The sequence below is a fragment of the Microcaecilia unicolor genome, chromosome 12 (genome assembly GCF_901765095.1).
Source record: "Microcaecilia unicolor chromosome 12, aMicUni1.1, whole genome shotgun sequence".
Lineage (NCBI taxonomy): Eukaryota > Metazoa > Chordata > Amphibia > Gymnophiona > Siphonopidae > Microcaecilia > Microcaecilia unicolor.
Genome location: NC_044042.1, coordinates 22049584 through 22077580, shown reverse-complemented (window position 1 = coordinate 22077580; position 27997 = coordinate 22049584). Strand labels below are relative to the sequence as shown.

General features: G+C 44.0%; 1 protein-coding gene across 1 annotated transcript; it reads right to left on the bottom strand.

Moving 5' to 3' along the window:
• Window positions 1–8: 8 nt before the first annotated feature.
• On the bottom strand, window positions 9–26670 carry ELF3 (E74 like ETS transcription factor 3). The gene is made up of 9 exons (XM_030220939.1): window positions 26528–26670; window positions 20947–21101; window positions 14887–15132; window positions 12958–13071; window positions 10513–10629; window positions 9755–9844; window positions 7348–7464; window positions 5778–5973; window positions 9–3021 (listed from the first exon to the last, which is right to left on the bottom strand). Exons 2-9 carry the CDS (start codon window positions 21095–21097, stop codon window positions 2910–2912), a joined length of 1143 nt encoding a protein of 380 aa, XP_030076799.1. The 5' UTR covers window positions 21098–21101; window positions 26528–26670; the 3' UTR covers window positions 9–2909.
• Between the last annotated feature and the right edge of the window lie 1327 nt (window positions 26671–27997).

The following is a 27997-nucleotide window of genomic DNA, read 5'->3' as shown; positions in this document are numbered from 1 at the left end:
GAACTATATAAGAATTCTCATATTTACTTAAACATATTAAAACATATTTACAATGCATAATGTACAAAAAGGTCTTCATAATTGTAAATATATAAAAGGAAATTATACCAGTCCAGCTGAAAAAAATAATTTTGAAAAGGGACAAGTGCTTCCATTTCATTACAATTAAACATACCAGTGAAAAAAATATATATTTACAGGTATTTATATTACAGAAATTGGGTGCACACAGATACTTCTTGTACAGTAAGATTCAGAAGACCCACTATTTGATGGAACTGAAAAATATCTGGTAGCAAATTATTTTTGCAGGAATAAAATTGGGAATAAAGAACAATATTCTTAGTGGTCCAGTTTACTAAAGATACATTAAACAGACTGTGCTGAATATAATTCTTCCACATGGTCAGAACGTGCCATTAAGGGGGGCTACAGTTATTTTACACTTAACCTGGGTTATTAGTAATTAAGTCTTATTGTATAAAATGGAACCTGTGAGCAAATAGCACAAGTTAGTAGTACAATAACCCATCTTAACAATTAACTTCCCCAGAGTTTCAGTCTGGTAACCAGAGCTGAGATTGTGATGTCATAATGCCACATTCCACCAATGCCTAAGAGCCAACCTCATCAGTGATGTCACAATGGCTTGATTGCCCTATACTTGACTCATTTTTATTACATACAGCAGTGATTATGATTGCTAGAGACATTTCTTTTTTCTTTAAGGGGAGAGTTGTCAACGTGGGCTCCCCATTAAGATGTGTTAGCAACAAGATTTCATTATATAAAATGGGACCTGTGCTAAAATAGCACATTAATGGTAAAATAACCCATCTTAATGGGTTATTAATGCTGATAACTTCTCCCCTAAATGACAAAACAGCACATCCTTGGGTTTTCTTTACTTATGCACCCCCACTACATGCTGGTATTGCACCTGTCGGTGGGAAAAGAAAGGTTATACCGACCTGAATGCAACTGGGTTGAAAAAACCCAGCACCAAGTTATGGTTGTGCCACTGTTTGAAAACCTCCACTGCTTGAAGTACCCCAGTTGTCCAGTTCAATTAAATTACATCCTTTTGTACACGTTCCCACCTTAGTACAACAAGATTCTATAGTTGTCACTCTGTCAGTCTCCTCTATTATTTTTATTTTGTTGGTAAAGCTAGAGATTAACTGGGGACTACAATATTGGTTCGTTTAGTATGACCTTCATCTTTTATGTTTCATTTTACTAGCCAGCACAGATTTTACTTTTTAAAAGGCCATGGGCTTCTTTTACAAAGGTGCGCCAGTGATTCCTGCGCGACAAATGAGAGGAAGCCCATAGGAATTGAATGGGCTTCCTCTCATTTGCCGTTCCAAGAATCAGTAGCGCGGCTTTGTTAAAGCCCCCTATGTGTTTTGATGTGCCTGCTTGTCTGTCTGTCTGTCTGTCTGTCTGTCTCTCTCTCTCTCTCTTTCATTGGCAAAGTTTAAAGAGAGCTTTCTATATATAAACAAACTGTATTTGGGGCATAGTTATCAACATGGGCTACCATTAAGATGTGTTATTTTACCACTAACTCGTGTTATTTTACAGTGCAATAGCACATCTTAACAGCAGCCCCTTATTGATAACTTACCCTCTAAATCTTTATAACAAAAATAAATATATCTACACATAAAATCTGCTATTTTTGTACTAGACTGTGGGCTTGGTCTTTAATAGCTAACAAGGCTTTAGAAATATCATTGGAGAGACAGAAACCTCAGATACACTGATTTCCTCTTCTGGAGTGGTCTTGAGCATACTTTCTCCAAGAATGGCCTTGGAGTCACTTTAAAAAGTGTACTTTCTGGCTAGCTAAGAAAGCAATCCAAAAATCTCCCAAATAGAAGGGATGTGCGTTCACTATCATTCATTCAGTTTGTGTGGATGCCTTAAACGTTTTATGTATGAAACGTGATCGTGTGTGCATACATTGTGAATTAATGTGTGTATAATCAGTTTGGGCCCATAAAAAAAGTTTAACGCACATTCAAAAAAAAAAAGTTATTAAAATGAATGTGTGAAACAAACCAAAAAAAAAGACACCCAAAAATCAAGAACATTTTCAGAAAAATCAGAAAGCATAACAAAAAGTGTATGGTATTGCTCATCCCTACCAAATAGTTTGTCATAGCTGTTGGGGTGGGGGTGGTATCGGTTCAATCTGTGCCTGAAGGTTTGCTTACTCGGAGGAACCCGGAAGTGCTCGCTCAGATATCTGGGGATACACTACTATTTACGATGTCACTGCACGCTCTCTGATGGTGTAAGTATTGCTCTGCTGAAGCCACTGACATCAGTTACCGTGTGAATTATCCTGGAAATGATGAGGAAAAGACCATAGAATACACCTGGTATCTATCTTCATTGATCTTACATAGACCTCCCATATTCTCTTATTGTCCTTCTCCTCAAGTCTCAGATAGTAGGAATTACGGTCATTTTGGTGAACCAAAGAGAAGTCTGAAAATTGTTGTTGCTTTTCAAAGTTCCCTGTACAGGCAAAGCACTGGATCCCATGCTGAGTCACATAAAACACAATCAAACATTCACATATTTAAAAAAACAAAACAATAAAAATAATAATTATAATAATTATAATAGTGGTTTACAAGAACCTACTTGAGCCAAAATATCAGCTGAAAGTATCTACGCCTCAAGAAATGGCGCACACATAGTGTTGCCCTTATGAAAAGGCCAGAGTCTGACAAACTTTGCATAGGAGTTAGGCTGAGCCTCTCCTATTCAACATTTTTCTTTCAAAATGACTTTTTCCGAGAAGTCGGCTTCAGTAAGTCATGCCTTGGGCTTTCTTCCTGAGTAATCTGGATGTCACCAGTGCAGTCTTTTAACCTTTACAGGCTGTTTCCCTCTCAGCTTCTGTTCAAAGTTTGCTCCTCCCGCCATCCACTGGAGTTCTTCCCAAACTTGTATACCAGCCTTCTCCCGTCAACCCTTTCCAGAATTTCCCGCTTGTAGTAATACCTGTATGTTTAAAAAAAAAAAAAAAAAACGTCAGCATTAAGGTGATTGACCATCTGACACCCAATCAAAGTGACTTCCATCAGAGACAGTTCTTTTCAAGCATTCTTGGTGGTTTTCCCCAAGGCTAATTCCCCTTAAGGGGCAAGGGAGGGACGACTAGCAGTCAAATCCAAGGAAAAGTCAGAAAACGTTCATTTCCTGCAGACTACAAATAGCCTAAGATGCTTAAGAGACGTGGAGGGGCATAATCGAACGAAAACATCTATCTCCATAGGCGTTTATCTCCGAGAACGGGTCCGTGAAGGGGCGGACCGAACCGTATTTTTGCAAAAAATAGACGTCCATGTTTTATTCGACAATTTGTGAGCTGGGCGTTTTTGTTTCTCAGTGATAATGGAAAATGAAAGTGCCCAGCTCAAAAACGAATAAATCCAAGGCATTTGTTCGTGGGAGGGGCCAGGATTCGTAGTGCACTGGTCCCCCTCACATGCCAGGACACCAACCGGGCACCCTAGGGGGCACTTTTACAAAAACAAAAAAAAGGTAAAAGAGCTCCCAGGTGCATAGCACCCTTCCCTTGTGTGTTGAGCCCCCCAAATCCCCCTCAAAACCCACTGCCCACAAGTCTACACCATTACTATAGCCCTAAGGGGTGAAGGGGGGCACCTACATGTGGGTACAGTGGGTTTGGGGGGGTTGGACGACTAAGCATTAATCAGCACAATTGTAACAGGTGGGGGGGATGGGCCTGGGTCCACCTGCCTGAAGTCCACTGCACCCCCTAACAACTGCTCCAGGGACCTGCATACTGCTGCCAGGGAGGTGGGTATGACATTTGAGGGTAAAAATAAAAAGTTGTGAAACATCATTTTTTGTGGTGGGAGGGGGTTAGTGACCACTGGGGGAGTCAGGGGAGGTCATCCTCGATTCCCTCTGGTGATAATCTGGTCATTTAGGGCACTTTTTGGGGCCTTATTCGTGAAAAAACAGGGTCCAGGAAAAGTGCCCTAAATTCTAGCTACAAACGCATACTTTTTTTCCATTATCGGCGAAAGGCGCCCATCTCTGTTTGGGTGATAACCACGCCCCAGTCCCGCCTTCACCACGCCTCCGACACGCCCTCGTCAACTTTGTACGCTTCCGCGATGGAGTGCAGTTGAAAACGTCCAAGTTCGGCTTTCGATTATACCGCGTTATTCGTTTTTGGGAGATAAACGCCTATCTCCCGATTTAGGTCGCAATATAGGCGTTTTTGTCTTTCAATTATAAGCTGGATAGAGACCCTTTTATTAAACCAATCCCCTGGATTCTATATATGGTGCACAGAAATGTGTGTACAAATGTGAGCACACACTTTAATTTAATAATCAACCAATTAGTGCCAAAAATTGGGCGCTAACAATTATTGGCACTAATTGGCAATAAATCACAATTTCTGTGTGCATCTTGTTAGGCATATTCTATAAAGATGTGCACGTGAAGGGGGGCGTGACCATGGGAGGGGCATGAGTCGTGGGTGTTCCAATGATTTGCAGGCACTGATTTGCATATTTACAGAACATGCCTGATTCGCGCCTAATTTAGGCACAAAGATTTACACCAGGTTTCAGTTGATGTAAACCCCTACACCTAAAACTTAGCCGTGGATCCTGCCACTAAGCACTATTCTATAAAATATCTACATTTGTGCACCTTAACTACCATCAGTGGAGTGCAAGCTTTTACACCAGCTTTTGTCAGGCTTAAATGCATGCACCTAAAGTTAGGTATGAAATGAATGATAAACTAGTATTCTATAAAGGTCGTTCTGTGCCGAGTGTCCTTTACAGAATACTTAGTGTGGGTCATCCTGCTGCCTATCTTTGGGTACCATTTATTGAATTTCCCCCATTATGCCCCATTACTTCACGTACTTAAGTTGTAAGCACTTTTGGAATTTGAATACTTAACGCAATTGTCTAGAGCTGTGAATATCCAGAGGAGCAATAACAATATAGTTATTGTTATCTGCCTTGAAGCAGCAGGAACTGTATATAAAACACTGAGTATATAAAAAACTGTATATAAAACATTGAGTCTTCCTGCAGTACATCTATCACAAAACTGTATGTAGTAAGTGAGCTGTTATATGTTGACATAAAGAAACAGATTGGCTGATATTCAGCCTCGGTGGTTGAAATGTTTTTAAACACCAGCTACCATGGCTGAAATAAATCCAGATATTCAGCACCAGTCTCTGGATAGTTTCTGGCACTTTTGCTGTCCTTTCTTTATCCGGATAGTTAACATAGTAGCATAGTAGATGACGGCAGAAAAAGACTTGCACGGTCCATCCAGTCTGCCCAAGAAATGTGCCACTTTTTTGTGTATACCTTACCTTGATTTGTACTTGTCTTTTTCAGGGCACAGACCGTACAAGTCTGCCCAGCACTATCCCCGCCTACCACCATTGGCTCTGGCACAGACCGTATAAGTCTGCCCGGCACTATCCCCGCCTCCCAACCACCAGCTCCGCGGCTCTGTTATTCAATCTCGGCTAAGCTCCTGTTATCTGGTTAGCGGACTCCTGTCCAAGCCCCACTCTTAGACCACCTCAGCTCCATCTGGATAGTGCTGAGGATGTCTGTGAAAATACTTAGCAGCAATATGCTGACTATCTAAAGACAGTCCCAGACAGCACAAGTGTAGGTATAATTCCTGAAGATATCTGGTTATTTGCATTTGAATGCTGGTCCCTCAGTCTTTAGCTCACTCACCTCATTGCTCGGCTGAGCTTCTCATAGGTCATGCTGCTGTTCTTTTTCCTCTGTCCCCACAGCTGAGCCACGGCCTCAGACTTGAGGAACCTAAAGACACCCTCACTCCGGTCTTCCCACTTCATGAGCCCCTCATTCAGCTCTGGATGTATGAGAATGTCCCGGATGAACTCCCATAGGTGGGTGCCTCTTGCAGCTGAAACCAAAAAGAGCCAAGGTTTTCAGAAACTGTCTGAAGATTTCCACAAAAAGTCTGCTGTAGACTGACATACAAAAGTAAATAACTTTATGGAATCTTGAAAAGCAAAAGTGATGTCATAGTTAAGTATGATATGCCTGACTGTGACATCATTGTCTGTTTCTGAGGATTCTATTACAAAGCAAAATGGGGAAGCTCATTATTTCTTTCAAAACATTTTCACTGCCTGTGAGGTCATGAGGGACAAAACATCTGTCCAGGTCTGGGGGTATGGGAGAATCCTGATAGGGGTATTTCTATTTGGATTCATTCATGTGCATGCCAGACTGGTTTGGGGGGAGAAAGAGGTAAGCAGAGCAATTGCCCAAAGTCTCAGCATCAAGTGAAGACAGAGCTTCAGGGTGTCTGGCACTGGCTGGACCTATTCTTCAGTTTCTACCATGAGCACCTCTGCATCTAACTCTAGCTCTGTCCACATAGATGATCCTAGAAAACAGGCACCATTAGTAGAATTTCCAATTGTTGTTGGTCTCCTCTTGTCTGCTAACATCACCTGGTACAGAGAGAGATGGTTGAATTGGAGCAAACCTGAAACCCATGTGCAGCAATGTCATTGTAAAGGCTTTGGGGTCGATATTCAGTGCTAGTTAATTGGGTAACAGTCTATGCTCCTATCCAGTTAACTAGAGCCGGCTATGTCCCCACAGGATACTCAGTGGCACGTGGCCGGATAGTGCCACTGAATATCCTATCTGTCTGCTGCGACACTATCCAGATAGTGTTGAGGTTGTCTAGAGGCAGAGTCGGGGCAGAGCTGGGAATTACCTAGGCACCACCAATATCCAATGGTAGTATCTCGATATCTATTCAGCTAACTTTAGGCAGTCCTAAGTCAATCGAGCAGCTATCAGGGTACCATCGCTGAACATCGGTGATACCACGGTAACTTCCGACAGAACATAGAGTAGCTGAATATTCAGTGCCAGTTCTCGGATATGGGCCAGCATTCAAAGAAATGGCTTTATAATGCTTCCTTTATTTTCTCTACTGCCCCTATTCTCATGTCTGCACATGAAGCTTACGAGAGGCTTGTAAATGGAACTGTAAACAAGAATGGGAGCCCTGGCAACAACATTGTCTCTCTCAATTCTGAATCTGCCAAGTCAACCATATATATAAAGAGAGAGAGCCAGGAACAGCATATAATATAGCATCTTGTTGGTAGGGGAAGCCAAACAAACCAACCTTTGGCCATGCCCAAACCTCTGTAATTGCTGATGCCGTGTTGTGTTTTCAGCATTGCCATGTGCCCCTGCAAAGTTCTGCATGTCTGAGCTGTAGAAAATAACTTGGTCCCAATGATGGACTTACAGTGCTTGCTTTTCTTGGTCTCCTGGCACTCTCTGGTGTCCTTGTTGAACTTCCTGGGTCTTCCCCTTCGCCGTTTCCCATGCTTCAAGTCACTTGTTTCATTTATCAATCTGTTTGCTGAGAGAAACAGAAAAGACCAATTACTTCCACTCTTCTTCCACCTGTATTGAATCACATATGGTTTTCCTGATTGTAGCATACTCCTTTTCTTTATTTGGACATTTTCAAGTATGTTTATAAGATACGTTATTTCTGGACAGCATGCAGATATCAAGGCTACCACCATCCAAGCATGATCTGGTGGTAGAGGAATGGGAGTAGAGGATTGTCATAAAACTGTTGTATTGAAGAACTGTGCAGAGGCCAAGAATATTGAGACTAAAGTGTCAACACCCCATAGGGAACGTAAAGGATAGAATTACCAATTTACCCACTTCCAGGAGGGAGACTTTTAGGCTAGTCCTGATTTTCAGCTTACATTCACCAAGCAGTGTGGTATTTGCTCTAGCATACCAAGGGTGGGGCGGTGGGGGCGGCCTACCCCAGGTACAGGCAGTGAGGGGATGCACCAAGCAGGGTGCGGCTCTTGGCTCTGCCAGTCTCCTGCCCCCTCTGACATCAACTTTCTGTTCTGGGGCAGGGGACCAACACAGACTACAGCTGCATGCTTGCTTGGCACACCCCTTTGCTCAGAGGAAATAGGTGCTCCGCCCCAAAGTGGCAACTAAGGTAGGTACACCATTGGGTATTTGTAGTTCTTAGTTCTATCCACTGAAATTAGTGCTGCATGTGCTATAACATATCAGGATGGGGGGGTCAGAAGTGCAGGACTTAAGGAGATGGGACGACTTTCCTATGAGGAAAGGCTAAAGCGGCTGGGGCTCTTCAGCTTGGAGAAAAGGCGGCTGAGGTGTGATATGATAGAGATATAAAATAATGAGTGGAGTGGAAAAGATAGATATGGAGCGTCTGTTTATGCTTTCCAAAAATACTAGGACAAGGGGGCATGCGATGAAGCTGGAGTGCAGTAAGCTTAAAACAAGTAAGAGAAAATTTTTCTTTACTCAGCACGTAATTCGACGCCGGAGAATGTGGTTAAGGCGGTTAGCTTAGCAGAGTTTAAGAAAGGTTTAGACGGCTTCCTGAAGGAAAAGGCCATAGAATGTTATTAAGTGGACGTAGGGAAAAATCCACTATTCCTGGGACAAGCAGTCCAAAATGCTTTGCTCCGTGGATCTTGTCGGGTGATTGTGACCTGGATTGGCCACTGTCGGAGACAGGGAGCTGGTCTAGATGGACCTTTGGTCTGACCCAGTGTGGCGATGCTTATGTCTTATGTCTTATGACTAGTCTACAATCTTTCTCCTGGAACAGGCTAATTTGGCACCTTAGCATTTGTGAATTAGCATCTGAGGTGCTACACCAGCAGCCAGATTGGTCCTGAAGAAAATTGGAATCCTTGTAGGCTGTGACAGTTCTTACAGACCAATATAAAAAGATATTTTAGGGCATGAGCTGTACAGGTCAAATAGATCTGTTCTTAAGAGACCAGGAAGGAGCTTGTACACTTATTGATTCATTGTAACATCTTTCTCATGTTGGTTCAATAAGAGCTATCACAACATTTATTTATTTAGATTTTGCTCACACCTTTTTCAGTAGTAGCTCAAGGTGAGTTACATTCAGGTACTCTGGATATTTCCCTGTCCCAGGAGGGCTCACAATCTAATGTTGTACCTGAGGCAATGGAGGGTTAAGTGACTTGCCCAAGATCACAAGGTGCAGCTGTGGGATTTGAACCAGAAACCTCTGGATTGCAAGACCAGTGCTCTAACCACTAGGCCACTTCTCCACTCAGCAACATTCCATGTAGAATCTCAAATAGTAGCAACATTCCAGATTCTCAAAAAGTGGCAACATTCCACATATTTATGTATTTAGATTTGCTCACACCTTTTTCAGTAGTAGCTCAAGGTGAGTTACATTCAGGTACTCTGGATATGTCTCTGTCCCAGGAGGGCTCACAGTCTAAGTTTGTACCTGAGGCATAGTGACTCTAAAGCCAAAATCAAAGCAAAGTCAAGTAAAGCTGGTTTTTTTTCTGCCCTTTTTGGATAAGTCCCCTGAATACATCAAATCAGAGTATGTCTTACAAAGTCACCACGTGGAGGGCCAAAACGTGAATCTTCATCTGAACTGTACTAACGTTTGAAAACTCTTTTCCTAAGGGATGGTTTGACAATATGAACAAATCATTACAGTTGTGCTCACATGCCTTTAGTAAAATGGCCTCCATTCCCTGTTTATATTTAGATGGTCAAATTGTCATTTTGGTGTTATACAACATGGCTCTTGGGTACGTCTAGATCTTCTCTCTGACGTTTCTTGAATGAATTCCATTACTCACCATTGGGAAGGGTAAACTTGGTGTCCGCAGAATCTAGTTCCCCATCACTCCCACTAGACAACAGAGAATTGGGGCTATGGGCTTTCATCCCTGTAAAACAGGCAGACAAATTTGTTATTAGTTTTCTGCATTTTAAATGAGGAAAATTAAAAAAAAAAACAACAGTAATAGTTACGCTTGGTGAACTGAAGATATATCATAGATCTGAGTTATTGCTGACCTGCATCCTTAAAGCATTTGATAGAATCTTAAATTCAAGTTCACCACATCTGCCACTAATGACACCTGACTAGGACTCAACTCTTTACTTCCCAAAGAAGGGAACTAATTGCCCCTAGTCACACTGCTTCAGCCATTACTTCAGCTGCCCAGGTATGTTTTTGAAGGGTAGTATTTCATGGAAGCATTAGTATAATGGTCTGTTTTGTGAACCACTGTCAATCTAAAGCCCATGCCTGGTTTTCATTAGTTCGCTTTGCAAATCATCCTGAAGTCAACCGTCATCTTTTCCTAAACACAAACCCCACAACACATTACATTACAAGTTTTAGAAAGCTTTACAACATGTCATGTTTGATCTGTACCCCAGGAATGAAAATAATAGAATATAGCCAGGAAAGTTGTTTTCGGCTAAGTCACAGAGGCCCAGGGAGGTAAAGTGATTTCAGAGAATCCATAGTGGAGGACCGTCTTGAACTCTTTTCCCAAGCCTGTGCTCAGACTACACAAGGGACAGCAAGAAAAATAGTGATATTTACTTAAACTGGAGACTTCGGAGCTGGCTGGAGACATGGTAGAATCATATCCATCTGACAAGTATGGAGACAAGGAGAACGCTGGATCCTCAGTGGAATTTTCCCCGTTTGTGTTCAGATCTACAGATGAAATAAAAAGAATGGAATGTTCAATTTCCTCTTCTGTCTGCTTAGTGGTTATGCTCATTGGCTTCCGTGCAATTAGAAACTTGGATCTCTTTGAACTAACCCAGTTTAATTTTGTTTAATGCTGATGTCAGGCTAGTCAGACATAAGCATCCCCGTGTTCTTCATACCTGTAGTGGAGCTACTGCTGGAAAATGGGAGGAGGCCATCTTTCATTCCTATTTTTTTCATGTTCTTTGTCTTTCTTATTCCACATCGTTTCCTGATCCTAACCTGTATGCCCTCTTTCTTAAGCAGTCACAGCTATATGTTCTCATATTGCTATGTCAATCTCAGACACCAAGATAGTATACCCTGGTGAAGGATGTCTATTATAGTATAAAGTACCAATGTTAGATTTCTTGGATTTTAGAAAAGTAATATAACCACTCTATAGATTTAACAAGATCTCAGTCATGCAACTCGATCGATCAGACTCATACCATCAAGAATTAAGCACTAACATTGTCGTTGATCTTTTTCTGTATTGATAGGGATATGGGATAGGAGGTAGTGTTCTATTATGGATTAAAAACTGGTTAAAGGATAGAAAACAGAGAGTAGGGTTAAATGGTCAGTATTCTCAATGGAGAAGGGTAGTTAGTGGGGTTCCGCAGGGGTCTGTGTTGGGACCGCTGCTTTTTAACATATTTATAAATGATCTAGATATGGGAATAACTAGTGAGGTAATTCAATTTGCCGAATACACAAAGTTATTCACAGTTGTTAAATCGCAAAAGGATTGTGAAAAATTGCAAGATGACCTTATGAGACTGAGAGACTGGGCATCCAAATGGCAACATTTAATGTGAGCAAGTGCAAAGTGATGCATGTGGAAAAGAGGAACCCAAACTATGGCTGCGTGATGGAAGGTTCCGCGTTAGGAGTCACCAACCAGGAAAAGGATCTAGGAGTCATTGTTGATGATACTTTGAAACCCTGTGCTTAGTGTGATGTGGCGACAAAGAAAGCGACTAGAAATGTTAGGTATTATTAGGAAATGAATGGAAAAACGAGTGGGTTATAATGCTTTTGTATCGCTCCATGGTTCAACCACACCTTGAATACTGTGTGCAATTCTGGTCACCGCATCTCAGAAAAGATATAGTGGAATTAGAAAAGGTACAGAGAAGGGCAATGAAAACGATAAAGGGAATGGAATGACTTCCCTATGAGGAAAGGCTAAAACGGCTTGGGCTCTTCAGCTTGGAAAAAATACAGCTGAGGGGAGATATGATAGAGGTCTATAAAATAATGAGTGGAGTGGAATGGGTAGATGTGAATCACTTGTTTACTCTTTCCAAAAATACTAGGACTAGGGGGCACGCAAAGTAGTAAATTTAAAACGAATCGGAGAAAATATTTCTTCACTCAATATGTAATTAAACTCTGGCATTCGTTGTTAGCTTAGTGGGGTTTAAAAAAAGGTTTGGATAACTTCCTAAAAGAAAAGTCCATAAGCCATTATTAAAATGGACTTGGGGAAAATCCACTGCTTATTTTTAGGATAAGCAACATAAAATGTATTGTACTGTTTTGGGATCTTGCCAGGTACTTGTGACCTGGATTGACCATTGTTGGAAAAAGGATGCTGGGCTTGATGGACCTTCAGTCTGTCCCAGTATGGAAATACTTATGTACTGATGATTCTATGTTAGTTGCTACTTGTAATCCCAAAATAAATCTTTAATTATTTATAAAGAGTAAAGCACTTATCTTTGTTGGCTCAGGGGTATATAGTCCGATGTGACTCATGCTTCGCAAACTGCTTTATCAAGGACAAACCCTCTCCCATTGAGCCAGACACATCTTGCCGACATGTATTACTCCACCCAGAGTCATGTCGGACTATGTACCCCTGAGCCTACAAAGATAAGTGCTTTATAAATAATTAAAGATTTGGTGGGGGGGGGGGGAATAGCAACTAACATAAAATCAATATAAAAAAAGACCAATGACAATGTTAGTGCTTAATTCTTGATGGTATGAGTCTGATTCATTGAGTTGCACGACTGAGGTCTTCTTAAATCTATAAAGTGGTTCTGTTTCTTTTCTAAAATCCAACAAATCTAACAGTGGTGGATAGTACGTTGTTGGAATTAAATACTTTTTTTCCCCTCAAGATTGAGTCTATTGTGGTCTAAAGGGCACATTCTGTGCAGTTTGGATGAGAGAGCTGCCGAAATGGAACAGAATTGACCAATCAGAGTACAGGATCACAGTGACTTTCCATTTCCTTGCAGTAACCTAAAGAGCAATGAAGGTTTGCATAGCTTAATTTACCTGAATTGCTGCCATAGGCATCATAAGCCAGATTATTCTGTTGCTGATGAGAGGGATCCTCTGTAGGAATTATGTCATACTCATAGATCCAGGACAATTCGTCTGGGATGGAGACTGGTACAGAGCAAGAGATGGTGTTGGATTATTTAGCAGCCGATACAATAAAAATATATCAATGAAAAATAAGCTATATAGAACGTATTGATGAATAAAAGAGGTGTGTATGCTTCCATATTGATTCTGCAAATGAATATAAGCAGGAAATAGCTACAACTTTATATTGGCTGGATGAGTCTTTTTATATTCCATTATTTTATTATTTTGTAGTTATAAGATGCTTTCGAGCAGCTACCTATTCTGGATAAGGCAAAGTGTGGAAAATGATTTTCCCTTTCGAACAGGACCAGGTTTGCTCTATCCTGATGTCGGCTTTCAACAGAAGAGGCAGTGGCGTAGCAGGGGCGGCTGCCACCCGGGGCGGATCACCGCTGCACCCCCCCCCCCGGGTGCAGACCAACACGACACCCCCCCCACCGGCGTGGACCCCCCCCCCCCCACCAGCATAGCATCACCCCGACACGGTCCCCACCTGCCGACGAGCTCCATCCATCTGCAGCGCTGCTGTAAAGAAGAAATCGCTTCGTCGGCCCTTGCCTCGCTCACTGTGTCCCGCCCTTGAGGAAATAGGAAGTTACGTCAGAGGGCGGGACACAGTGAGTGAGGGAAGGGCCGACGAAGCGATTTCTTCTTTACAGCAGCGCTGCAGATGGATGGAGCTCGTAGGCAGGTGGGGAATGTGTCAGGGGGAGGCGCTGCGCCGGGGGGGGTGTGTGGACGGATGCACCCCCCCCACCCGTTGACACCCGGGGCGGACCGCCCCCACCGCCCCACCCTTGCTACGCCACTGAGAAGAGGTCTTAGCAGTGAACAGTATAACACAACCAGCTACAGTAATCTCATCACTCTGCTCCATTCCAATAGCCTTACAGTTCAGATGGCCATCGAAAGTCCTGACATGAATGCATAGACAGTGCAGTTGTCGTGCTATGTGAATTTCTACTGTTTGATTCGGTGTGGACACAACTGAATCTATAGCACCTGCATGAGTGCACATGTAAAGTGCAGTTCTACAACTGGACACCCTCCATTCACACCCCTCTTACACACTTGATTGTACAGAACACCAGCCCTTTTACAACTAAGTGTATTTTTACATACATAAGTGGTAGTAAAGATGTCATTATTCAATAGGATGTCATCATGTGGCATTGGGGTAGGGCTGCTGAGAGGAGGGGACAGAGGGGGCAAGATTCCCTGGGCCCACCCTCCCAGGTGGGGCCCAGTGCCAGTAAGGTTTTGAGGGAGCAGAAGTTTCTTCCTGCCTGCTTCTGGGTTTGTCACTCTCCTGCTCCTGTGTGCCTGGACCCGGATGATTAGGTTAACACGATAACCCGGGTCCCAGCACAAAGGAGCAAGAGACAACAGACCGAGGGAGGAGCAGACACAGGAAGGTAAAGGGGCGGGGTGGAGGCAGGGACCCGAGTGTGGAGGGCGGCCCGAGTGTGTGTGGGGGGGAGCACAGTGCAGCAGCAGGCCAGCTGTGTCTCTCAGTGGTCCTGCATTTGGTTGGCTAAAAGGAGGTGCCCACTTATAAAATTGGCTCCTTAAAGTGGCCAATTTTGATTTGCCATGCCCATTCTCTGCTTCCGTCTGTTGTACGACTTTGTGCTCAATGGACACCAGGACTACCAAGTTATTCAATAGATGGAGGCAGGTGGTCACTCTGAGCTAGCACAGTCCTGAACATTTTTAGTGAGCATCTTTTAAGTGTATCTCCATGTTTTTGGGTCAATTACTTGTGCTTCATGCCTACAAAGGTTAGTGTTAATTTAAAATGACTTCCACCCCTGCCACCAATGAAGTACTTACAGGCACTAAGCTCGCTGTAGCCGCTAAGTTCATGGAGCTGACCAAACATTTTTTCACCAAGGGGTCCAAACATGGCTACCAGATCCTCACGGCTGCAACGACACAACATATTCCCGTCCATGTTACAGCAGGAGAAGTCGATATTGTTGGCATCATATTTATTCTTCTCCACATAATAGCTGATCCATTCCAGAACCTGCTGTTTGGACCATAAGTTAGGCAATTCACGGGACCAGTGGGCCTTGTCTGATGAAAGAATAGGTACATGTTTAGTATCAATGTTTGTGTATGCTACAAATGTTATTGCCATGTGACACAAAAGTATAAATCACGCGGGAGTGTCCTAAAGAGGATCCTAGTCTCACTGGTGAAAGATCCATGAACACAACAGTCAGTATGAGTGTTGAAACAGTCTAAAACCTAGAATAATATTTTGTATATCTTTATTTTAGCTTAGAATCTCTAGTGGCCTCCAGAGCTAGGCATTTCATATTAGTGTATTAGGGGATTAAAGAGCACTCACTTGGTCAAAGGATATGCCAGAGAGCTTAGTATTGGGTTACATATGGAATGTGTAAGTACCAGAGAGGAGGATAACACCTGGAATTAGGACTGGATTTATCTCTGGCAAGCTTCTAGGCACAGATGCAAGAGCAAGGGGGTCGCCTATAAAGCTGTGCCATTGGAAAAAGGGTAGATCCCTTCCAAAGATGCATTGCAATCAATGACCAATAGGCACAACCTCCTCCTTCCTCTGGATGGCCCTCTTTCACCTTAACTCTTTCCCCTTAAAGGTGCACAGCAGTGGCGTTCCGAGGGGCGCTGACACCAGGGGCCGATTGCCGATGCGCCCCGCCCCCCGGGTGCAGCGCACCCCCGGCGAAGGGACATCCCCCCACCCCAGTGAAAGAACCCCCCCGGGTGCACGCCGCTGGGGGGGTGCCACGCGCCGGTCAGTGTCGCTGGTTTCCATGCTCCCTCTGCCCCGGAACAGGTTACTTCCTGTTCCGGGGCAGAGGGAGCATGGAAACCAACGACGCTGACCGGCACGCAGCACCCCCCCCCCCCAGCGGCGTGCACCCGGGGCGGACCGCCCCCACCGCCCCCCCCCCCCCCTTGGTACGCCACTGGTGCACAGCAACCTCCAGATATAGGGTACTTTTAGACAACTACCTACTCTGGCTAATGGGAAACCCGGCCCTGCTGGAATGGCCAGCACTATACCCTACATTATACATGCTTGGAACAGTTATAAAGAGCAAAGGGAGGAACAAGGCTGAAAGGCTGAGTAAAAAATATGAGGGGAGCTGGTGGTGATTTAAGTATAGGAAATCTATAAGCTCATCTACCCAAAATGGCAGAGAACCAAAGAGGAAGATAACTGGGCAGACTGGGTGAACCAATCAGAGCCGCCAAGAGGGGGGGGGGCAGGGGAGGCAAAATTCCCCTGGTCCAGACTCCAAGGGGGGGAGGGGGCTAGTGCTGGCAAGCTTCTTCTTGTTGCCTGCTTCCAGGTCTGTCCTCCCCTGCTCCTGCTTGCCGCCCAGGACCCGGATGATTGCATTAGCTCGATATCGCATTAATGCAATCATCTGGGTCCTGACTTCCAGCACAGAGAGGAGCAGGAGAGGACAGACTGTGGGAACAGGCACGCATGAAGCAGTTTGCCAGCACCGGGCCTGGGCTCCTCCCCCTTGGAGGCAAAAACAAAAAGGTGCGGGAGCAGAGGTGCAAGGGGGGAGGGGCAGTGTGAGTGGCTTGGCAGTGCCGGGCCCCCCTTGAAGGCAAAGACAAAAAGGTGCGGGAGCAGCAGTGCAAGTGGGGGGGGGGGGCGGCGCATGTGGGGGGGGGGTCTTGTGGCATTCCGGTTCTGCCCCAGGCCCAGTCATGGTCATGTCTCTCGGCAGCCCTTCAACCAATTGCTCCTTATCTATTCTCATCTCCTACGTTCCTAAGTTCTGCTCTGCTTTCTGGAGACCTTCTACTTCTGACAGACAGGAGGCGGGTCAGAAGCAGACAGTAGGCGGGTCAGCAGAGGGTTACTATTGTGATGTCATCTGTTATGCAAAGCACAGTGGAAGCCATCTATATGAATAAGAACATGACTGCACATTTTCAATACTCCAGCGATGCATTATTCAGCAATTATATAAGCAGCTTATATTTGCTATATTTACTCTTCTAACAATAGAAGATATAGTCTCTGATAATAATTTTGTAAGTGCTGTTGCTTCCTTATTTCTGGCATGCTTCATATTAAGTCACAAAAATATACAACCCTGTTGCTGTTCTCAAGCCAGGCATTGGGCTGTAGGGGATGTTTGGAAAAAAAAACTCAACTCTGCATTCTAGCTACAAAAAGCTAGTTCTAATCTAAGCAATGTGATTCTTGATTTTCATGCGATAAGACTAGAGATTGTGATACACTTCTTACAGACACCTGTGTCTCTAAAGTTTTTTTTTATAAGTTTAGCTTGCATAGGTATTCAGTATCTTAATCACCTAAGCTGATCTGCCATAACTGGGAAAGAGAAAATGCTTTACCAGAGCACTGAAGGACAAAATTATCAAATGATTCCATGTGGGCAGACAGTCAGTGTATATAAGAGCTTGTTGCTCCCTGCTTTTTGTGGCAAAATTCTACCTTCAGTTCCACACACTGAGCAAAGCTATGGCTTAACCCATCCACATGACACAGCAGCAGAGCATAACCTTACTCCTCAGACAGACACTTCCTTGGGAAGCACTGCAGGTCACGGCCAAAGTAATATCTTCCAAACAGCCTTTTAAACACATTAAGATGCCTCTAAAGAGCAACGTAAGTTTGGAGTTGTTAAGGGGAACTACATTCTCTGGCCTTCGCTTCACCTTTCTCAGTTTATATTTCTTTTTGAAATATAAAAATATAGAGATGAGGCAAACTGCTAGATGCCCCTCCCAACACACCAAGACACAGCTCTAATTCAGTGATCTCACTGCTACATGTACACATACATAAGAACATAAGAATAGTCATACTGGGTCAGACCAATGGTCCATCTAGCCCAGCATCCTATTTCCAACTGTGGCCAATCCATGTCACAAATACCTGGCAGAAACCCAATTAGTAGCAACATTCCATGCTACCAATCCCAGGGCAAGCAGTGGCTTCCCCGTGTCTGGCTCCATAGCAGACTATGGACTTTTCCTCCAGGAGCTTGTCCAAACCTTTTTAAACCCAGTACACTAAGCATTGTTACATCCTCCTGCAACGAGTTCCAGAGCTTTACTGTTCATTGAGTGAAAAATGTTACCTCCTATTTGTTGTAAAAGTATTTCCATGTAACTTCATTGAGTGTCCTCTGGTCTTTGTACTTTTTGAAAGAGTGAAAAATCAATTCATTTCTACCTGTTTAAAACCACTCGGGATTTTGTAGACCTCAATCATATCTCCCCTCGGCCGTCTCTTGTCCAAGCTGAAGAGCCCTAATCTCTTTAGCCTATCCTTATATGAGAAGAGTTCCATCCCCTTTATCCTTTTGGTCACTCTTCTTTGAACCAATGGTTTAGGATTAAGAGAGGTTTAGGAAACTTACTGGTGTCTACAAAGTAACTTGAGTACTGCATTCAATTCTGTAGTGGCGTTCCTAGGGCGGCTGACACCCGGGGTGGATCGCTGATGTGCCCCCCCCCCGGGTGCAGCGCCCACCCCCCGGCGAAACAACACCTTCTCCCCCCCCCAGCGAAACGACACCGCCCCGGGGCAGAGGGAGCACGGAACGAGCGGCGCCGACAAGCGCGTGGCACCCCCCCCAGTGGCGTGCACCCGGGGCGGACCGCACCCACCGCCCCCCCCCCCAGGAACGCCACTGCAATTCTGTCACCGTGTCTCAAAAAAGATACAGCAGAATTATAAAAGGTTCAAAGAAGAGGTTACTTCCTGTTCCGGGGCAGAGGGAGCATGGAACGAGCGACGCTGACAGGCGCGCAGCACCCCCCCCCCCCCCAGCAGGTAAAAATGCACCTGGGAGGGATGTCGCTTCACCGGGGGGGCAGTGTCATTTCGCTGGGGGGGGGGTGGGAGAAGATGTTGTTTCGCCAGGGGGGGGCTGCACCCGGGGAGAGGCGCATCAGCGATCCGCCCTGGGTGTCAGCCGCCCTAGGAACGCCACTACAGAATTGAATGCAATACTCAAGTTACTTTGTAGACACCAGTAAGTTTCCTAAACCTCTCTTAATCCTAAACCGTTGGTCTCCCAAACATTATATTGAGCTAATTGAAGACCTTTCTAACGCTTCTTAATATTATTCTCCACTAGGAATGTGCACAGGGCAAACATTGTAGTTTTCATTTTTAGTTTATTTGGGTTTTTTCCTTGACTTCTAGACTTTTAATTTGTGCCATTTTAATAACAAGCGCACATCAATTTAACATGTATTAATTCATGGGTTAATACATGTTAAATCAATATTACATGCACTATATTTTTAAGGCATGCTGAAGAACACACATCCTTAAGATGCTCATCTCCCTGATTTCCATAATTTTTCTAATTTCACTTACTACAGTTTACCAGCAGTAATTCTAGACACTGCAAAACTGAAGCTCTCCATTAGTGACTAATATAAATACTACAGCATTGGAAATACAGTGACCCAGTCAACTGGAAAGTTGTCCAAGTTTCATACAAGCAAAGATAAAGGGAAGCTCTTTGGGGGTATGTGGGAGTTAATTGTTTTACAGATGTCATTCTTGCAATAAGCCTTAGAAGTAATTATGTTGACAGCTAAGAGTGCAATGTCAAATGATAAGCAAGTTCAATGTTATTTTAAAGTAATGCAAAATATCCATTATGGTATAGATTATATAGTTTATTTCTCTTTCAGCTTTTCACAACATGCAATACAATTTGCTTAAACATGTCTCAACTTGTCTTGTATGCAGCCATCTCTGGAATGCAGGGCTGTGCACACGGGAAAGGAGATGGCACATGGTGGCAGCTTTTCGCAAAGCATCCCAGAGGCTCAAGCTCAAATCCCAGATCCAGTCCTACTGGTGGAGTAGGAAGCACTGCAAGGGCAGGAATCACAGCTGCCCCCCTCCTCCTTCCCCACAACTATTTTCCTCTTAAAGGGTGAATCCTTTAGAGGTGTGCAGCCCAAAAAAAAATTCATTTCATTATCATTTCCTGTATCATTTATGGGAATTTTCATTTTGTTTGAGGGCTTTTAAAAAAAGTTTTCATTACAAGGGCAGAGTTGTTAAGAGCGCATATACTTACGAAAAAGCACACACTCTCAACAGAGAGCACATTAATAAAGACACATGAGAAAACCTGATTTTTTGTCCCCCCTTGTTTCAGGGAGAGCAAAAAAACAACAGGAAATGACATCGCTAGGAATCCTACAATGAAACACCTGCTGTTGCGGGTACACCAGGCTCTGATCTGTGGCTCCCCATCCAAAAACTGTGGCTGCAGTACCTGAGTTTAGGAGAACTTACAAAACAGGGGAGAGGAGATGGGGAGGCATTGGGGCACTCTGGAACATAACAGTGCTTCTCAAGCCAATCCTGGAATATCACCTAGCAAGCTTGGTTTTCAGGATATCCACAATGAATATGCATGACATAGATTTGCATGCACTACCGCCAATGTGGTTCATATTTAGAAGGCATAGGCAAGATTGCCGTATGCCTAGAGTGCCTAAAAACTGGGATACCCCCTGCTGTTCTCTGATTTCTGGGAGGGGGAAGAGTGACATACCCCATTCTGGCTTTTGCCTGTGGGTGTACTAGCCTTAAATATAGCCCTACCTCTACTGCATGCAAATCTAATGTACATTCGTTGTGGGTATCCTGAAAACTTGACTGGCCAGGCGTACTGAAGGACTGGCTTGAGAAACAAGGATGAAAGGAGTAGTGGAAGAATCAAAGTAAATTCCATCACCGCCTACAAATTCCCCTCCTCTCCCTCCCATAAACACCAAAAAATAAGGACAATAACTCTTTCTTGCAGTCCCACCTTCTATCCACAACCCCACTATCTACCCTTGGGCAGTGGACTCCTGCCTCATTCTTACCTGCTGTTTCAGCTGCCATCTCAGATGCTAGGAAGGACAGTAGGCTGTCTCCCTCACTGGGGGGCTGGAGAGCTGCCAGAGCCGGTTCAGGCTGGTACACGGCATTCCAGTAGTTGGTGAAGATGTTGCTGATCTCACAGGCTCCTGCCATCTGGCTGTGAACAAGATTTTTCAGGTCAGAATGATTCACTTGGACTGCAGATGATCACAGCAAGCTCCAGCACGCCAGTCAAGGTTCAAACTCAGTCCTTTTCAGGACATCCAGATTCAAAAAGTGGTTGCCTAAGTCTACAGAAAATAATTTTTATAGGTCTGCTTAATATTGTCTAGAATTTTTTTTTTTAATTACATTTGTACCCCACACTTTTTCCCACTCATGGCAGGCTCAATGTGGCAGGCAATGGAGGGTTAAGTGACTTGCCCAGAGTCACAAGGAGCTGCCTGGGCCAGGAATCAAACTCAGTTCCTCAGGACCAAAGTCCACCACCCTAACCACTAGGCCACTCCTCCACTGTTGCTACTGTTTGAGATTCTACATGGAATGTTGCTATTCCACTAGCAACATTCCATGTAGAAGTCGGCCCTTGCAGATCACCAATGTGGCCGCACAGGCTTCTACATGGAATGTTGCTAGTAGAATAGCAACATTCCATGTAGAATCTCCAATAGTAGCAACATTCCATATAGAATCTCCAATAGTATCTATTTTATTTTTGTTACATTTGTACCCTGCGCTTTCCCACTCATGGCAGGCTCAATGCGGCTTACATGGGGCAATGGAGGGTTAAGTGACTTGCCCAGAGTCACAAGGAGCTGCCTGTGCCTGAAGTGGGAATGGAACTCAGTTGCTCAGGACCAAAGTCCACCACCCTAACCACTAGGCCACTCCTCCACTATAGAAATAAAACAAAATAAAACACGGAAAAGAAAATAACCTTATTTTCTTTTCCATGTTTTATTTCTATTGATTACCTTTAAGAGTGGACTAACACAGCTACCACATTTTTTGGATAATAGCTTTCCTGGTAGGACTCAGTTACCAGCTTTCTAATCCTTACGTTAAAGAGGATCAAAGGTAAAATTACGGTGATAGTTATTAAAGTGCATTACGGCCCTTTCACACTTATAAGAGAGCAACAGTGTGTGTTATATTAACAACCAATGTTAATATTAGGTACCACAGGACAGTTAGAAAAAGATACAAAATATGTGAATGCATGTAAAACAGTACATTGCTATGTAAATCGATAGAAATCAAACAAAATAAAACATGGAAAAGAAAATAAGATGATACCTTTTTTATTGGACATAACTTAATACATTTCTTGATTAGCTTTCGAAGGTTGCCCTTCTTCGTCAGATCGGAAATAAGCAAACGTGTTAGCAGATAGTATATATAAGAGAAACATCAAAGCATTACTTTGACAGTCTGACAGAGAGGGAGGGTGGGGGTGGGTAGGGGGTATGCATGGGGACATCAAAGCATTTCATTGATATTCTAACAGGATGGGTGTGGATAGGTGAGGGGAGGGTGATCAACAGAGAAATACAGCTTTATGGTTTATAATGGGCTAGGAACCCCAGATCCTTGTTAAGTCCTGTTAGAATATCAATAAAAAAGGTATCATCTTATTTTCTTTTCCATGTTTTATTTTGTTTGATTTCTATTCATAACCTTAAGAGTGGACTAACACGGCTACCACACTCCTCTACTATGTAAATCGAACATGGCTTGCGGTGACCATCACAAGGTATATTATTCCTTAGAAAATACTACCAGCAAAAAGATGGCAATGGCCCTCCCAACTTATCCACCTTGAATGCTACCTCTTCCCCCACCCCATCCTCATAGCCCCCCCCCCCCCAGCCTACCTTTCAAACCCCAAGGAGTGTATCAGGGTCAGGGCAGGAGTGATCTCAAGTCATTTCTGTCTCTTTGGAAGCCTAGCTCAAAATGGCTCCGGCAACCCCTGGAAGTGTAAAAGACCCTTGCACAGCAGCTTGACCCCCTAACAGTTACGCCAGAAGACCATCTACTAGGGGTTACTGGTGCTATTTGAATCCAGCACTAAAAAAGGGCACAAGCAACTGGGGATGCTCCTGCCCTAACCCTGACACAACCCCTCCCCCCCCTCCAGGTTTTGAAAGGCAGGTCTGAGGTGGGAGAAGAGGTATTTAGAGGGATCAAACTTGGAGAGCCATTGGAGGATGGCTTTGGTGGGGGGGGGGGGGGGGGAGGAAATACTTCCTGATGCACTCCAAATGCTACTTGTGAGGTTAATCCCATACAGCCTTATTCTTGTGCCACGGGAGTGCCTAACCTGTGATAGTGAAATACCACAAGTTAGTAATTCCTGCAGGAAATTAATCCATTAGTGCCTGATGTTCCCATATGGCTTATTATGGGAACACTGGGCACTAATTTTTATTTATTTATTTGCTGCATTTGTATCCCACATTTTCCCACCTATTTGCAGGCTCAATGTGGCTTACATTATATAGCAACAGCATCACCATTAACAGAGCAAGAGGTTCAGCATATTGTTACAATTAATGCACAAGAATAAAAGGTAGGTAGGGTAAATACGCACCTTAATAATCCCCCCCCCCCCAATTAGGATGTAGGTTGCATATAATTTAGTAATATTAGAATTGCTCATACAACATAGTTCTGTATGACAAATTTATCAGTACATAGAAGGAGTGGCCTAGTGGTGGTGGACTTTGGTCCTGGGGAACTGGGTTCAATTCCCACTGCAAGCACAGGCAGCTCCTTGTGACTGTGGGCAAGTCACTTAACCCTCCATTGCCCCAGGTACAAATAAGTACCTGTATATAATATGTAAGCCGCATTGAACCCGCTATGAGTGGGAAAGCACGGGGCACAAATGTAAGAAAAATAAATATTGGAGATTCTAGATGGAATGTTGCTACTATTTGACATTCTACATGGAATGTTGCTATTCCACTAGCATCATTCCATGTAGAAGCCTGCCCTTGCAGATCAGCAATGCGGCCGCGCAGGCTTCTGTTTCTGTGAGTCTGACGTCCTGCATGCACGTGCAGGACGTCAGACTCACAGAAACAGAAGCCTGCGCGGCCGCGTTGCTGATCTGCAAGGGCAGGCTTCTACATGGAATGTTGCTAGTGGAGGAGTGGCCTAGTGGTTAGGGTGGTGGACTTTGGTCCTGAGGAACTGAGTTCAATTCCCACTTCAGGCACAGGCAGCTCCTTGTGACTCTGGGCAAGTCACTTAACCCTCCATTGCCCCAAGTACAAATAAGTACCTGTATATAATATGCAAGCCGCATTGAACCTGCTATGAGTGGGAAAGTGCGGGGTACAAATGTAATTAAAAAAAAAAAAATTCAGCTGGTTGCAAGGTCCTTACGCAACCTGCCCAATGTAATACAGGCTTCGTTCCCTTTCAAAGTGAACAGCTGGTGCTGGACCGCTCTCCAAGGTTCTGGGCTGCAAGCAAATACTTTTTTAATATTAAGGGAAGCATTTAGCCGCCTTTCCCCCCAAAGCAAAGCGCTTTGCATAGAAGTGAAACCTGTCCAGTTGTGTCTAAATTCAGAGATCCTGACATAATTATATGCGGATGTCGTGGGAAATGAAATTTAGCGCTGGTCACGTTCACCAGTTAATGCGTCCTAGAAGTCAGATAAAGCGCCGTTTCTTTCAAGGGAAAATAATGTCAGATAGAACATCTTGAGCAGTGACATAGATGAAAGCGTTTTTTTTTTGTTGTGCATCCACAGAAACGCAGCGCATTATGCTTGGGCTCCTTTGGATTATTTTTAATGTGATTAAAAATAAATGCAACAACAGCAAAAAAAACAAAACAAAAACCGTTCACTATCAAAACAGCCTGGGGGATACCACAGATACAAATCAAAGTCAGGTATACACATAAAAGTAGCACATATGAGTTTATCTTGTTGGGCAGACTGGATGGACCGTACAGGTCTTTCTCTGCCGTCATCTACTATGTTTGTTATTTAACACATCTATACCCCACATTTTCCCACTTAGTTGCAGGCTCAATGTGGCTTACACAATGTCGAAAAATCAAAATGCAAATAGACAATATAATAGCAATCTTGTAAGTAACTTGAATATAAAGCAACAGATGCAGTAAAAAAGTACAGTAATGGTCCATGAATTTTGCTATACGCTACTATGTAACAGTAGAAAGGTCAACGTGCTAAGCAGTTAATACAACCTAAGAGATAGCTAACAGCCTCCCTGTATAAAACGTGGAAACAAAGATGTGAAAAGTACCCCTGTGCTTGGTACCAGGTAATGAGTCCCGTTGTCTTTGCCTACCACCACCGTCATATTCCGTTTTCCTCCGTATGGTCCTGGAGAAAACTGACTCCTTTGTAGGTTGCGACAGTTATATTTTTAGGATCCCAAGTTGTTGCGATTTTAACACACACTTTTCTTGGCCAATTGGTTTTCATGGTGATTTGCCATATGGGGAAACATCGGGTGTCCTCCAAGATTCGATCAAGCCACGAACAATAATCCAACTTCTGCTACACCCAGGTTACTCAAGAACCGCTTGGTGTTAGGCGCTGCCTAGAGAGATTTATACTGGCGCATTCTCCAGGCTGTTCAGATAGAGAGAGAGAGAGAGAGAGAGAGAGAGAGAGTGTGTGTGTGGGTGTGTGTGGGGGGGGGGGGCAATCACATTAAATAATAATCCAGAAGAGCGTGCGTGTGTGTGCGCGTGCAAGTTCCCCGCCTTATAGGCAAAACAACCCCGATCGGCAACCAAACACACAGAACATCTGCTTTCTTCTTTACCCAAACCAAATTTCTCAAAAGTTTGCAAGGGAAAACAAATCAGGAAATATGCCGCGTGTGTTTGTTTTTTAAAGGATACCAAACAATACCCAAATCATCTATTGTCAAACAAATTGTAGTCATAAAACAGGTAAAACAATTTCCAGATATCAACAAGGCATCAAAGAACTATTTATCCCAGAATACGTTGTTGGTTTTGTTTTGGGGTTTTTTTGAGACGGCGGAAGGGGGGGAACGAAACGAACGTATGTGTTACTTTACTTTTACTGGGTGGTATAACGTGTGTTGATCTTTATCGCCTCCGTTAAAAGTATTGATCACAAGATTCCCTGGGAACGATCAGGCTGCCTTTCATCAATATTTCACCTATGAACGACGTCCCACACACAGCATCCCTTTCTGTTCCGGCAGGTTGTCTACGGCTAAGCCTTTATCCATGGGCTATCAACCTTTTTCTGAACATCGCACGTTGCCTTGGTTGGGAAGCGCGTTAAAACCCATAAGGTATCTGCATGGACAACGAGCGATTTCCCTATTCCTCATCCAAAGAAAAAGCACTCCGTTGCACACCGGTCTTTTTTGTGCGATCAAATCTGAGCCATGCTGTGGTAGTAACACAATTCATTATCAACCACTTTTAACCAAGAAAACTCCATATGTGAAAATTGGGTTTACACGGCAGTTTAAAAAAAAAAAAAGCGCGCTGATCTATTTTGGGCGCCTAACCAGCTTTAAGACAATTCCGTGAGGTGTACGGTTTACGTACCTTTGGATATCCAGCAGAACAAAATCCCCCAGAGATAATCCACAGAGTTAAGGTATAAATAAGTCTGGTGTGTCTCTGCCTGCTCCTTGCAGAGATGGAGAGCAGTCGGGTGCTGGGTCAACTCCTGCTCACCTGGTTATGAAGTAAAGCTTGCTGTGAGCTCCTCCCCTGCTGCACTCCCTTATATAGGTTTCTTTTTCGGTAACTTGACCTGTCTGGAGCTCCCATCTGGGAAGGGAAATTCCTCCCTGCCTCAACCAAGCTCCAAGCCCACATTATTTGCATAAACTCTGCTATTAAGTCCGAACCTCCCAGCTCTTGCCGGGAAATGAGGACCTGCCTGTTTAATTATTGTTAGACTCCTGCCAAAATGTAACCAGCATTATACAACAATTTCTGTCACCTTGGTTATTTCAGTTGGAGTTTATTTTCAGCCTCTGTTAATCCGTTTCCTATCTCTTCCCAGCTCACTTTCTCTCTTCTTTTTGTAGGTAAAGAAAACAGAGAAAAGAAAATAAGTTATCTTTTTTTATTGGGCTGACTTAATCCATTTTTAATTCCTTTTGTGCACGTTTTTTCTCTCTCTGTTTTACTATACCGTTCTCTTTCTGTTTTTCCATGCTTTCTGTCTCTTTTATTTCTAGGTGATTTGCTCAGTCCCTTTCCAGGTCTTTTATTTTCTCAAGTTCTCCCTGGGTTGCTGTTTCTCCTTTCCACCTCTCCCCTCCCCCCCAGCTGAAAGGTATAAGTATCCAAGGAAGCTCTGGAGAAGCCCAGAGAATCTATAGGGCCGGAAAGTAATGGCAGAGCCAGAGAGTAGAGGGCACAGAAGCAGAGGCAAAAAGCCAAAACAGCACATGGAGTCTCCAGAATAGATTGCTTCTCAACTTCACTTTATTAATCAGACCCGACACTGTCCCTGTTTCGGCAATAAATGCCTGCACCTCAGGGGTCTGTGAATGATGTTTGATCCCAAGGAGAATAAAGCAATTATACTAAAAACTTAACTGACAGGGGGATGATCAGAAGCAAACACCGGTACTAGAGGCTGTTAGTGCCATACTAGCGCCGGCATTTGCTACCGCCCCATGATCAGAGCCTTCGAGCGCGTGAAACAATGCGCTCGAGGGCTCTGAACGCAACTAGCATGCAAATGCATGCAAAACAGGGCTAAACATATTCATCCCCAATGATCAGCGGCCAGTGCGCCAAAGATTGGGTCGCTGGCTGTGGCAAACCCTACGCCAGCTCCGAGCTGGCGTTAGGGTTTGCAGACCATTGGGGAGGAATGGTGAGCCCTGTCCAGCATACATTTGCATGCTAGCAGGCCCCCATTCCCCCCAATAAAGCAAACCCAAAGACCCCCCAAACGACAGGGGACTGGAGGTCTGGCGGTCCCCCCCCAACGATCGCCCCCACAGGATCAGGGAGGTCTGGAGATCCCTGGTGGGCAGTTGCCAGTGGCTGGTC